We start from the raw sequence: 14,914 nt of genomic DNA, 5'->3' as shown, positions 1-14,914 counted from the left end.
TCAATGTAACATATTAAAAAATCACCCAAGCGTGTCTGAACACCGGAATTTTAAAAATGAGGGGGAAAACTCACAATATAATTAACTTGAGGGATCTGTGAGCAGGGGGTCATTATTCTTCCACCAACAGATATTTTTTCCCCATGCAAAATGTATAATGTTGATGATAATGGAAGAGATGTAATCCAACCATCATTGTTTAATACATCCCATGATATGGTTAATATGGAAGAACTTTCCGTGTATAATAAAATGAGTCAACACTTCTGTAAGAGCGTCAGCCCCAATAATTGCAAGAGTATTTATGATGGAGTGAGAGCGTATTCAGGCAATAAAACTGTGTATAAGGTTGAAGGAGACTCAAACCTTATGAAACATCAGGGACCTGAATCTTCAAACAAGGATTCTAAAATTAATAAATGTAGAAATATCTTTTATCAGATGTCAGGTCTTTCTCTATATAAGAGCACTCATACTGGAGAGAAGACTTACAATTGTAGTGAATATGGTAAAATTTCTAATCAGTCTACAGAACTTGTTCAACAGCAGACTATTCAGAATTCACAGAAAGAAAACAAGTGTAAGATATGTGGGAAAGTCTTTGTAACTCATCCGATAGAAGTAGACATAGGAAAATTCATACAGGAAGGAAACCTTTCCCATGTACAGAATGTAGGAAAACATTTATCTTTCGCTCACATCTTACTCAACATCAGTGAATTCATACTGGAGAGAAACCTTACAAATATACAGATTTATTTGCAAAGCCTTTAATCACAACTCAACACTTTCTCAACATCAGCAAATGTATACTGCAGAGAAACCTTATAAACGTACAGAATGTGGCAAAGCCTTTATATGTTGCTCACATCTTACCCAACGTCAGCGAATTCATACTGGGGAGAGACCTTATAAATGTACACAATGTGGCAAAGCCTTTAATCAGAACTCAGGTCTTACTCAACATCAGCGAATGCATACTGGAGAGAAACCTTATAAATGTAAAGAATGTGACAAAGCCTTTAATCGTCTCTCACTTCTTACTGGACATCAGCGAATTTATACTGGGGAGAGACCTTATAAATGTAAAGAATTTGACAAAGCCTTTTTCCGTTGCTCACATCTCACTTGACATCAGCGAATTCATAGTGGCGAGAGACCTTATCATTGTACAGATGCAAACCTTTACTCGGAGTTCAACTTTAGCTGCACATCATCAAATCCATACTGGGGATAAATGATACAAATGTAAAGAATGTGGCAAAACCTTTATTACAAGTTCAAGTCTTACTCAACATCACCAAATTCATATGGGGGACAGACGTTATAAATGTATGGAATGTGGCAAGGCCTTTATTAACAGTTCTCATCTTACTAAACATCAGCGAATCCATACTGGGGAGAGACCGTATAAATGCACTGAATGTGGCAAAGCCTTTAATCGGAACTCAATTCTTACTACACATTTGCAAGTTCATGCTGGAGAGAAACCTTATAAATGTACAGAATGTGGCAAAGCCTTTAGTCATGGTGGTCATCTCACTAAACATCTCAGAACACATGCTGCAGAGTGATGATACAAGTGATGGAAGGCGTTTGCCCTATATATACATCAGAAAACAAGAGTTTATACAAGAAACCTATGGAAATGTAACAAATATGTAGAAAACTAATTAAAAATCAAATTGAAATAAATATCAGAGACTGCATACTAAAAAGTATTTCATCAATCATCTTTTTTTTTTTTTCTTAATTTTCTCTAGTAGGAGAATTACTGTATAGAGAGCAATCCATCGTTTAAAAACATAAAAAATGGATATTTTAGCTAGGATCATGAGATGAAGGTTGATTGTTAGAAAGCTACACTTATTAGCAATGTGTCTTTGTTTACAATGACTTGATTTGAGATTAGTTGAAAAGCAAAATGAATGTAATTCAATGCTCAAATAATCCATACTATGCTTTGTTTCTAGTGTGAATGAAAACAGGTTTTTGACGGTTTAAGCTTCAAAGATTATCCTTTTTATTTTGTGTTGCAACTATCTCTATCTATTCTCCATTAGAAGATGAAGGATACCTTAACGTAAAATGTACAATGAACATCTAAATGGAGGTGTTTGTCATTGATATGAAGTATCCTGTGAGGTTGCCCTAATGTAAGTGATCATGTAATCTTCCAATGTATTAAAGTAAGGCAGAAGATGGTTCTTTTTTTTTTTTTTTTAAATATTTATTTATTTGGCTGCATCAGATCTTAGTTGCAGCATGTGGGATCTAGTTCCCTGACCAGGGATTGAACCCAGACCCCCACATTGGGAATGCAGAGTCTTAGCCACTGGACCACCAGGGAACTTCTCCAAAAGTCGGTTCTAAATTTTCAATAGTTATATCACTTGAATTGTAAGAACACAATCACAGTTCACTACAATATTGATATATCTTTATAATATCAGCATAAGTGAAGTATATTACTTGACAATGTTGAAATAAAGACAGCATCTGTAATAACCTAGAAATGTATTAGAACCCTTTCAAAAAAGGCATGTAATTAGTGTATTTCTTGTTTACTAAGTGTTTCCTAGGCTTTGTTTTGTAAGTCAAAAACATAATGATCCTCACATCCTTTTATCAGAAAATGAGTATCTTTCTCTGTACTTTTAATCTGATTTGATCATGGATCATACTGCGGCAATGGCACCCCACCCCAGTACTCTTGCCTGGAAAATCCCATGGACGGAGGAGCCTGGTGGGCTGCAGTCCATGGGGTTGCGACTGAACGACTTCACTTTCACTTTTCACTTTCACGTATTGGAGAAGGAATTGGCAACCCACTCCAGTGTTCTTTCCTGGAGAATTCCAGGGATGGCGGAGCCTGGTTTGCTGCCGTCTATGGGGTCACCGAGTCGGACGCAACTGAAGCAACTTAGCAGCAGCAGCATACTGTGGATTGTAAAATGTTTGATTTCAACCTTGTGTGACATTAATACATGGTTATTAATAAAAGTGAATGGTTTCTAGTGTCTCCATTGGTTGTAATGAATGAAGTGTTAAGACTGTGATCAGCAGTCTTACTCAACCCCAGGGTCTACTTCAAAGGTTCCCTTCAATGACACCCTCACAGAGCTCACCAGAATCCTGCGCGTCTTGGTCTGGGACCAATCCACCTTCAGTCTTTGGAGCCCAGAGCACTTCACCCAAGGTCACTTATAAGCCTGAACCCCACGTACTAGCACTTTCTGTGCCTGTTTCTAGCCTTGACCTCCCACAACGTCCCTCAATGCTTGCTATGAATTCTCTCACAAACTCACTGGCTTCAATTTTCCTGTTTTCTTCTGTTGAACTAAGATTTTACACGGGATCATTTTAGCAAATGAAAATTTAACAAAGTCACAGGAAGAATAATTAAAAAGAGTGATTGCAAAATTCTGAACCAAGATTCATAAAATTTTACCCCATGTAAAATTCTCAGCACGTCTCTCATCTGGGCTTAAAGGAACCGTTTTCTCATGCCTTTGACATACATTGAATGCAATATATATAAATATCTGAAGGTACATACGTTAGCAGTGAACTACTAGAGAATGTGCAAGTGTAGGTGTTTTAGTGCATATTTATTTAAAGAATTTGGGAATGATAGGTCAAAAGGGAGAATTTCAGCATTGCAGATGATTTACCAAGAACTTACAGATTTGGCAACTAATCTGTTTTGTCGACTTTTCATGGAATTTATTTCCTTACATGTCAGGAGGTTGCGTTTGTTAAGGAATTTCCACACTGTCCTCCCTAGCGGCTGCACCAGCTTCCATTCCCTTCAGTCCTGTAGGAGGTTCCCTGATCTCTATAGCCTCTTCAGCCTTTATTATATCATTAGTGGGCATTTTGATAATGGTTATTCTGACTACAATGAGATACCTCATTGTAGTTTTGTTTTCCATTTCTTAATAATTACTGATGCTGAGTGTCTTTCATTTGCCTCTTGCCCATCGAAATATCTTCTTTGGAGATATGAGGCCTTGGTCCAAATTTTGATTGAGTTATTTTTGTCCCTGATATTTTAAACATTAAAAAAAACTTTGTCTGTTGCTGTGTGCAGGCTACCTCTAGGTGTGGTGCATGGGCTTCTCATTGCGGTGGCTTCCTCTGTGAAGCGCGGCTCTAGGTGTCAGTAGTTGCAGCACACAGGCTCAGTAGTTGTGGTGCACAGGCTAAGTTGCCCTGCAGCATGTGGAATATTCCTGGGGCAGGGTTCAACCCCATATCCCCTGCACTTGCTGACAGATTTGTATCCACTGGGCAATTGTTTTACTATTTTTTTGTAACAATGGAATTATTTTTTTTTCTTTTGAAATGTGTATTTTTTTGGTTTTGAGTTTTTTAAACTTTAAAAATTTTTTCAATTAAGGATACTTGCTTTACAGAATTTTGTTGTTTTCTGTCAAACATGAACAAGAATGAGACATAGGTACACCCGTGTCCCCTCCCTTCTGAGCCTCCCTCCCACGTCCCTCCCCATCCCACCCTTCTACATTGTTACAGTGCTGTGTTCCTTTCTGCTGTACAACACTGTCAATCAGCCATAAGTGTTGAGGCAGTCTGAATGCGGGTTCAAAAAGGATTTCCAGACACAGGCCATTTTAGAAAAGAGTGAGTTTATTAAAAACAAAGGGCAGAGATAAAGCAGGCACTGCGAGTGCAGTGGGCCCACATCTGCACAGACCAGGGGATGCTGACAGTTTCCATGGGCTAAAAGCCAATTTTTACAGCCTCAAAGCAAAATTGCTGCTGGATGGTTGATGTTAGGTGATTGGTTGGGGCACTATAGGGTGCTTACTGGAGTGGGCATCTTTGCCCCATTGGGAGTCGGGAAGCCTACAGAGGGGCTTAGTCAGCTTTGAAAGTGTCCTTGATTCTGAGCTGTGTGTGCTTCTGTGTTCTTGGTGCAAGGCTTCACATCTGTGGCCTTGGGGCAGCACGCCACAAATAACAGTAGCCATGATCTATATTCTCTGGGTTGATTGTGTCATTCCACTTGGCAGTCATTTAAAATGGAACCAAAATACTGAGAATCATGCTGAAGATCCAGCAGAGGATACTGAAGGTACCCACATATTTGGGAGCTTTTCTCTTAAGCTCTGCCCACCTGGAGTCACTGGGAATGATGATCACCTGAAAGGCACTCAAGAGGAAGATGGTGCCAATGGACACATCTCTGCCGACTCTTGGAACATGAAAAGCAAGTGTGCATCCAAGGCTGCCAGTGTTTCAGGAATTCCTTTCAAATGAACAACTAAGAGTTTGGCTAGAGTCACGTGCTTGAGAATCCAGTCTGTGGGCCGACATTTGCCTCCTGCAAAATAAAGGGAGCGAAAATGGTAAACAAGACAGAAATTCCCCATAATCCCTGCCGTAGTCTGCAATAAAAAGATCACTCCTATTGCCAAATCCTTGGAGGCCATTCTGTCAAATCTAATAATCTTCTGAGCCAGAGAATCCTGCATGAGAAAATGAGGCAGAACTCTGTACCATATCAACTGGAATTGATACTCTTAAGTATTCTTCATTTACCTTAGATGCCACTGAAAAAGAATTATTTACATTTCTTTCTGTAAAACAAGTGTCTGATATTTGAATGTGTAACAGTGAAAACACTTAAAGGAATATCAATGAGGATTTAAAAGTCATGCCCTGATGGTTCAGTGGTAAAGATTCCACCTGCCAAACAGGAGAGGACTGTTCAATCCCTGGGTAAGGAACAAATGAGTGTAATATCAGTAAAGATACCATGATTATATTTTAAACTACACAAGATGATTTTTAAGTTCACACAGGGTAAAGATAAGGTAAGAGTAAAAATATTCAGGAAACAATATTAAAGCATACCATTTAGTTAAAATAAATGAAAGTTTGATAATAAAGTAGAAATAGGTGGATGTGAATTGATAAGTTCAGTACAATGGTGGAAAGGAGGATAAATATGCATTACAAAGCAGTAGTGAAAAGATTTTTTTTCAACAAATGAGTTAGTATAATGGCAACTATCTTCCCACCTTTGTACAAACCAAGTGAATCAAAGTTTTTAAAAATCTTGGTAAAACATACATAACGTGAAATTATAAAAATAAATAAAAGTAATGTCTATAACACACGTTTATATACATCAAAATTCATGCCAGGATGAGTATTTTCATGGAACCATAAGTAGCAATGAGCCTAATACAGGTTACAGATTTGTAAAAATGTAAAGTCTTTTTATTAAAAAGGTGAAAATTAGAACTTAGTTCAGTTCAGTTCAGTTGTGACCAACTCTCTGCAACCCCATGGATTGCACCATGCCAGGCTTCCCTGTCCATCACCAACTTCCAGTGTTTGCTCAAACTCGAGTCCATTGAGTCAGTGATGCCATCCAACCATTTTCATCCATTGTCGTCCCCTTCTCCTCCTCTCTTCAATCTTTCTCACCATCAGGGCTTTTTCCAATAAGTCAGTTCTTCGCATCAGATGGCCAAAACTATTGGAGCTTCAGCTTCAGTATCAGTCTTTCCAATGAATATTCAGGACTGATTTCCTTTAGGATTGACTGTTATGATCTCCTTGCTGTCCAAGGGATTCTTGAGAGTCTTCTCCAACACCACAGTTGAAAAGCATCAATTCTTCAGCGCTCAGTTTTCTTTATGGTCCAACTCTCACATCCATACATGACTTCTGGAAACACCATAGCTCTGACTATACAGACCCTTGTTAATACAGTAATGACTTCAAGTTTTAATATGCTCTCTAGGTTGGTTATGGCTTTTCTTCCAAGAAACAAGCGCCTTTTAATTTCATGGCTGCAGCCAATATTTCTAGTGATTTTGGAGCCCAAGAAAATAAAGTCTGTCACTGTTTGCATTGTTTCTCCATCTATTAAAGTCCATCCTATGAAGTGATGAGACTGGGTTTCATGATCTTCATTTACTGAATGTTGAGTTTGAAGCCAGCTTTTTCACTCTCCTCTTTGACTTTCATCAAGAGATTCTTTAGTTCCTCTTCACTTTCTGCCCTAAGGGTGCTGTCATCTGCATATCTAAGGTTATTGATATTTCTCCCAGCAATCTTGATTCCAGTTTGTGCCTCATCCAGCTGTGCATTTAGCATGATGTACTCTGCATTTAAAAGCCTCTTGATGAAAGTGAAAGAGGAGAGTGAAAAAGTTGGCTTAAAGCTCAACATTCAGGAAACTAAAATCATCGCATCCAGTCCCATCACTTCATGGGAAATAGATGGGGAAACAGTGGAAACAGTGTCAGACTTTATTTGGGAGGGCTCCAAAATCACTGCAGATGGTGACTGCAGCCATGAAATTAAAAGCGCTTACTCCTAGATAGCATATTCAAAAACAGAGACATTACTTTGCCAACAAAGGTCCCGCTAGTCAAGGTTATGGTTTTTCCTGTGGTCATGTATGGATGTGAGAGTTGGACTGTGAAAAAGGCTGAGCACTGAAGAATTGATGCTTTTGAACTGTGGTGTTGGAAAAGATTCTTGAGACTCCCTTGGACTGCAAGAAGATCCAACCAGTCCATTCTGAAGGAGATCAGCCCTGGGATTTCTTTGGAAAGACTGATGCTAAAGCTGAAACTCCAATACTTTGGCCACCTCATGCAAAGAGTTGACTCATTGGAAAAGACTCTGATGCTAGGAGGGATTGGGAGCAGGAGGAGAAGGGGACGACAGAGGATGAGATGGATGGATGGCATCACTGACTCGATGGACGTGAGTCTGAGTGAACTCCAGGAGTTGGTGATGGACAGGGAGGCCTGGCATCCTGTGATTCCTGGGGTTGCAAAGAGTCGGACACGACTGAGCGATTGAACTGAACTGAACTGAACACTGCATTTAAGTTAAATAAGCAATGTGAGAACATACAGCCTTGATGTACTCCTTTCAAAATGTGGAACCAGTCTGTTCCATGTCCAGCTCTAACTGTTGCTTCTTGACCTGCATCCTAATTTTTCAGAAGACTGCTAAGGTGTTCTGGCTTTCCCGTCTCTTTAAGAATTTTCCACACTGTCTTGTGATCCACACAAATGCTTTAACATAGTCAATGAAGCAGAAGTAGAGGTTTTTCTGGAACTCTCTTTTTCTATGATCCAAGGGATGTTGGCAATGTGACCTTTGGTTCCTTTGCCTTTTCTAAATCCAGCTTGAACATCTGGAAGTTCTGGTTCACATACTATTGAAGCCTGGCTTGGAGAATTCCGAGCACTACTTTACTGGCATGAGAGATGAGTGCAACAACTGTGCTTCAGTTTGACCATTCTTTGGCATTGCCTTTCTTTGAGATTTGAATCAAAACTGATATTTTCCAGTCCTGTAGCCAGGGCTGAATTTCCCAAATGTGCTGCACATTGAGTGCAGGATTTTGAACCTGAAACTCCAATACTTTGGCCACCTGATGCCAAGAGCTGACTCATTGGAAAAGACTGATGCTAGGAGGGATTGGGGGCAGGAGGAGAAGGGGACAACAGACAATGAGATGGCTCGATGGCATCACCGACTCGATGGACATGAGTTTAAGTGAACTCCGGGAGTTGGTGATGGACAGGGAGGCCTGGCGTGCTGCGATTCATGAGGTCGAAAAGAGTCAGACACGACTCAGCGTCTGAACTGAACTGAATTCCAAATCATAAACTGATCTGTTAATTAATGTGACATTAAAAGTATTGAGCAGAAGTCAAGATATCTGAAACATTAATATATCACATTTAAAGAAAATGACATTTTAAGAAAGTGATTTTTATTTTGTAAAATGAAGTTATACAACTATAAATTTTGAGAATATTTTCAAATCAGAGAATAGGGCACACTATGCTTTTATGCCTGATAGCTGCCATCTGAAACCCATTTCTGAAGTTACTTTTGGAAAATGGTCTGACCCAAATCACCCAATTATGGATTTTTCAATAGGATATAATGTCTCTGTTAAGCACTTTATAAATTCCAGACTCAGAGAAAGTATTTCTACTGCTTTCTGGTAGTTCAGATGGTAGAGAACCTGCCTAGAATGCAGGAAACCAGGGATCGATACCTTGATCGGAAAGATCCCCTGGAGAAGGATATGGCTACCCACTCCACTATTCTTGCCTGGAGACTTCCATGGATAAATGAGCCTGGCTGGCTGCAGTCCATGGCGTTGCAAAGAGTCAGACACGACTGATGGACTAAGCACACAATTGTCAACTCTATACACTGTTTCTAATAAATACCATTCCTATAGATTTATTACTCATGGAGGTACTGTTGGCACACATATCGTAACCCCCAAGATGTATGATTTCTGTAAGGTACTCCATGATTTCCCATATATCTCTGCAATTCCAGTCATTAGTTACTCTAAACATTAGGTTTCATATCGCTTGGATTCTAAAATAACAATCACTGTCACAAAAATTACACTGTGATTTCCTTGGTGGTCCAGTGATTAAGACACCTGGCTCTCAATGCTAGCTTCGGCGAGGGCGGGGGTGGGGGGTGGGAGGGGATCAGGACTTGGGGGAGGTGCCTAGGTTCGATCCCTGATCAGGGAACTAAATCTCATATAGCACAACTAAGATCCAGTTGCTGCTGCTGCTAAGTCACTTCAGTCGTGTCCGAATCTGTGTGACCCCATAGACGGTAGCCCACCAGGCTTGCCCGTCCCTGGGATTCTCCAGGCAAGAACACTGGAGTGGGTTGTCATTTCCTTCTCCAGTGCATGAAAGTGAAAAGTGAAAGTGAAGTCGCTTAGTCATGTCTGACTCTTAGTGACCCCTCGGACTGCAGCCTACCAGGTTCCAGGCAAGAGTACTGGAGTGGGGTGCCATTGTCTTCTCCAAAGATCCAATACAGCCAAATAAATACATATTTTTCAAAAAGAATTACACTAAGATATGTTAGGAGGCATTGGGAACTGACATCTGGTCGCACCTAATCTCTTTTTAATAGCTCCATTACATTTTTTTGAATTATTCCTCCTTCCAGTGTTGCTTTGGCACTGCATTACTTTGAGTCAGAACACTTCGTGTTTCCTGAATGGTCACCAACCCAGACTTCCGAAAGCACCTGTTTCTTGCAGATTCTTGCCCACAAGCTGAAACAGATAATACTCACTTGATATCCTCACATAGCCCAGATATTGGGTTCAGAGTACTGGTCACGTCAGGCTGCTTCTGTGACACGGAGGGAGGCAGCCTGACCCCTAGATATGGGTTTGTGATCCTGTGACCTCATGACCCTTCAGAACTGCAATTATCTTTTCACCTGTATCTGCGATGTGAGTCAGGCTTGGAGAACTGAGATTATTTGTGAAAATCTTTATGGCTCAGTTGCTAATGACAAAACAACAATTAAAAGTTTGTACCGATCATCTCCAAAGGGACTCTTGAAATGCTTGAGGAAGGTTCTATTCCCTTTGGTCCCTGAAGACAGACAGGAACTGACAAGGAACCTGTAGTAAACACTGAGGTCTGACAAAGGAAGGGAATTTCATGTGTCTGATTGTATAGTTAGTATCCATGAGAAGCATTTCTACCAAAAAGGAGTTATTTCCTATTGTTGAGACCACTGAACTGTGCCTCCATTTAGATTATGAGTAGAGAAATGGAGCCAAAGCACCTGAGAGGGGTTTTCAAGAATTTCTCCATCTGTCATCTTACAAAGGTGACATTTTCATACCTCATTGTCTGAAATGTCATAGAACTTCTCAAAAAGTACCTTGAGGCAAATACCCCCTGTTTATAGTTAGGATTCAATGTCTGATAGATAGAAATTCCCGCATAATTTCCACTGTAGTCTGCAATAGCAGGTACACCTTAGTGCCAACTCCCTAGAGAATATTCTCCTAGTTCTTAGTGACCAAAGTCATATTCAGAACCAGAGGTTCCAGCAGGGAACCGTGAGATTTGACCTACTGATACTTTTATCATGAAAATCAGTATCAATATCCTCTAAATTTGTCCCCACTCACAGATACTTAAGAAACATATTTTCTTTTCATTTTGTTCACACCCCAAAACATGTGGGATCTTAGTTCCCGGCTAGGGAAGGAAATGCAATTCTGCAACAGAAGGTAGGGTCTTAACCATTGGGCTGTCAGGGAAGCTACTAAACACATTTTCTTTAATAAGTAATTTATTAACTTGACATTCATTTTCCTTTATATTGTAATGATTAATGCTTTCTGTGTAAGAAATGATTAAATCTTCAACTCTTGAGATCTTAGCTCCCCAACCAGGGATTGAACCCACATAACCTGCAGTGCAAGCACAGCATCTTAACCACTGGACTACCAGGGAAGTTGCTAATCTCACATTTAAAGAGAAAGGTGTACTCTCCTGGGACACAGTGGTCTGTGGGCCTCTTACAGTTTTACCTGTCTTGCCTTAACTCTTCTCCAGATTATCCTTTCAGGGTGAAGAGGAGGAGGTTAGGAAAGAAAGCCAACAGTGAGGAGGGTGTTTGGGAAGCTAAGTGCAGAGCAGTCTATGTGATCCACAGGCCCCATTTGCCTAGTTTCGTGCCCAGTTTTAGCACAAAAAGTCCTGCTTCTTGGAAACTTGTTCAGTCCTGAAAGAGGCAGGGCAATTGGTTGCTTCAGCAGCAGCAACAATAACAGAAGCAATCTGTGTATCAACAGATTCTGGCAGGAGTAACGGTATGTCATTTCTGTGGTTACGTTATAAACGATAATGTGGATTCCGGTCTCCCTCCTTTTTTCTGGAATCATTTCCTAAAGGGAAAGCCAGCTGCCCTGTGGTAAGCTGGTCTCTGGTTACAATTAATGATGCTTACTCCCAACGGATCATCTGAGTGATTACATTCTACTTTTCCTCACTGAGGAGACACCCATCTTCACAACTCACACAAAGGGCTTTTCAATTTTCTCCGTTTTTTTCAACTTGCTGAAAACATCTCGGCTTTCCATAGAGGCAGCTCTCAAAATTCGTCTCTTTTGCCTTCAGCTGTGTGAAATACTAACTTAGAACAGGCAGGAAGTAGCTCTGCTCCAGAGGAAATCAAAGATTTAAAGGCATTAAAAGGCAGAGAAAGGGAGCACAGCTGGACAGAAGGGCCAACAGACGCAAAACTAACAGAGGCCGGGGTGAGGGGAGGCAAGGCCCCGTCCCCACTGGCCCCGCCCATAAGTACCTGCGCTTCCGCCCTCCTCCCGCCCTCTCTCCTTACTTCGCTTCCCGTTGGCTGCGGCGTAGCTTCCTCTGTACCGGATCTTCCGCCTGCGCGTGCGCAGTATTCTGCAGACCCGGAATTGAGTTTAAGTGAGCGACAGAGAGTTCTGGTGAGTCTGTTTCTTTAAAACCCGGATTTCGTTTTAGGACAACAACCCACAGCCTGTTGTCCTTCACACGTAGGTCTCGGGGGTCTCTGTGGACGTTCAATCTGCCGTCCCATTTCCCCGTCCCCAGTATGTCCTCGCATCGCCGCGAGAAGTTGTGAAGTCTGTTAGCTTAGCTGCCGGGTCCCTGCGGTCCACGTCCGCTTCCTGTTAATATCGTTCTAGAGTCCATGTGCTTCTCTGGCAGTTCTACCTTCTAACTTGTAGAGACCGCTGCTTAAAGTCCTGCATTGCCCAACCGCTAGATCCCTGATCTACGAAGAGGTGAAGGAGGCTCTATTCTGTATGGAGTTTGGTCAGGGTCTCGCCTAACGTTTGAAGGTCAGGGTCAGCCTAGAACGTGTGGTTTTCACAGGAAGGGCCTCGAGTTCTGAAGAAAAGAATAAAGCTAAAAACACCTCGTTTAATTCTCTGTTCCAAAATCCCTGCTGTGTCAGTGGCCGTAGAGGATTGTGTGTTGGGCCTGTTGAATACCTCCCTCTGTGTGTGGCTGTGTTACAGGCACCTCGGTGTGATTATCTAAGTATTGAACAGCCTATTTTCAACACTCAGGGGCCACTTCCCAAGACTGATCTTACCTGAGAAGGAAGCCCAGAGGAAAAGGAAAGCAAGGAGTCAGAAATGACTGGTTTTGAGGTAAAAGGCATAATCCTTTTGTTTGTTTGTTTGTTCAGTCTCTCATTCCTGAAATGCTGTTTCTTTGGACTTGATAAGCTTCTTAACTTCTGAACGAGTTTGTTTGAACTTACCATAGTCCTCATCCCAAGGGACCCATTGCCCTCCTGGCACATCAGTGTGACAGAAAACAGTATTGCCAGCCAAAGAAGCTCACTCAAGCTTTTAAGTCTTGAGTTTTTATTGGGTTTTAGCTACATAGCCGTGGTTGATAACATCTCCAGCATTCTCTACTTCTTAGAGGTTGGGCTAATAAGCTCACCTGGCTCAAAGCCCCAAACATCTAGTCACTTCCTTGGTCTTTGTGAAATGGCCAGCCTCACAACCTGAGTCATCCCCTTATTAAACTAGGGGCCCACCATAGGTCATGTTGTTAGCATAAATAATCAGGGCCCACGGAGAGTAATAAAGCCACTTCAGTCACTAAGGAAATTCCAAGGGAAAAAAAACTTAAATTCCAAGAGTAGTTAACAAACTTCCACAACCTGGAGACCAAAGCCTACCGAATTCTTTTTTTTTTTTTTTTTAGTTTTAGTATTAATTTAGTTTTCGCTATACTGGGATTTTGCTGATGCACTTGGGCTTTCTTTGTTTTGGAGCTCTGGCTCTAAGGCACAGGTTCAGTCATTGTATTAATAACTGGCAGGCTCTGCAGCAGGTGGGCTTCAGTAGTTGTGGCACACTAGCTTAGATGCTTCAAGGCATGTGGGATCTTCCCTGATCAGAGATGGAACCCATGTCCTCTGCTTTGACAGGCAGGTTTTCAGCATTGGACCATCAGGCAAGTCCCTAAATTCTTTATTACACAACGCTGAAACCTAAGTCTTTCCTTTATGCCCTTTGATTTTTTTTTCCCCCTCTGATTTTTGTTACCTGGAATACCTCACCTGTTGCATTATTAGAAAATATTTTGTTGTGTTTACCTTCTATTTTATTGTTCAAAATAATGTCTAAGTCTTTCTTTAGGTGAGCTTCTTTGGCTACCTTGTAGCTATTTTGCTTCATTTATTTTGAAGTTTCACTAGTCTATACAGTGATAACTTCATCTGTAATTTGGCAGAATTACAGATTTACAGATTATAATTACAGAAGTCTGTAATTTCCCTCTATTTAGGTTTTCTTCATTTTTAAATTCAAAATTGTGTTGGCTGTCCTAGATACAGCTGAGACTTTTATTTGAAATATCCATTTTTGTTTTGAGTTTTAATTTTTCTGAAATTGCAGTCACTGAAGTCTTTATGTCACCACATCTTCCAAGTAAAACTTGTGATTTTCAGACATTATGTGCTTCAGTAAAGGTTTACAGTTTCTTCACATAGGTCTGGAAATGTGTTCTAAATAGGTGTCATGGTATATTTGCTAATAAAATGTAGACTATTTCTCATATTGTGTTTTTGATTATTTTTTACTAAAGAGAAAAAATTGTTTTCAGTGAACCTAGGTGGCTCAGTGGTAAAGAATCCGCCTGCCAAAGCCGGAGAACTGGGTTTGATCTTTGGGTTGGGAAGGTCCCCTGGAGAGGGAAATGGCAACCCCCTCCAGTATTCTTGCCTGGGAAATCCCATGGACAGAGGAGTCTGGATGGCTACAGTCCATGGGGTGGCAAAGTGTTAGACATGATTCATGTGACTTAGCATGCATTCATGCAAAATTTGTAAATGTCTGTTTCACCATAAATGTAAAGTATACTTGAGTTTAAAAAAAAAGCTGGATTAAAGATGTTTCTTCCAAAAGATCTGTTACTTAGGGAAGGTTGCTTTTACCTTAAGTGTCTTCATGTGTGCATATGTGTGTGCAGGCAGAAACCTAAGGTTTATATAAAAGCCATCATTATTTCATGAATATTTTTATTTATCCTAACCTTTGAAA

The 14,914-nt window shown here is 40.7% G+C and overlaps 1 protein-coding gene and 1 pseudogene across 2 annotated transcripts in view; both read left to right on the top strand.

The window, feature by feature from the left end:
• LOC133230991 (KRAB domain-containing protein 5-like) overlaps positions 1–14,914 on the top strand; it is a 141,034-nt gene that overhangs the window by 45,677 nt on the left and 80,443 nt on the right. Inside the window, exon 5 of one of the 2 annotated variants that reach the window (XM_061389139.1) lies at positions 12,923–13,006. The exons of the other annotated variant lie outside the window; for it this stretch is intronic. Within the exon in view, the coding sequence (XP_061245123.1) occupies positions 12,923–12,942 (20 nt within the window). The 3' untranslated portion in view covers positions 12,943–13,006. Of the gene's footprint in view, positions 1–12,922; positions 13,007–14,914 lie in introns of those variants that run through there. 2 annotated transcript variants of the gene reach the window in all.
• On the top strand, positions 98–3,026 carry LOC133231004 (zinc finger protein 678-like; annotated as a pseudogene).

The sequence above is a fragment of the Bos javanicus genome, chromosome 18 (genome assembly GCF_032452875.1).
Source record: "Bos javanicus breed banteng chromosome 18, ARS-OSU_banteng_1.0, whole genome shotgun sequence".
Taxonomy (NCBI): domain Eukaryota; kingdom Metazoa; phylum Chordata; class Mammalia; order Artiodactyla; family Bovidae; genus Bos; species Bos javanicus.
The sequence above is the reverse complement of the archived record's forward strand: the minus strand, read 5'-3'. Positions and strand labels throughout refer to the sequence as shown.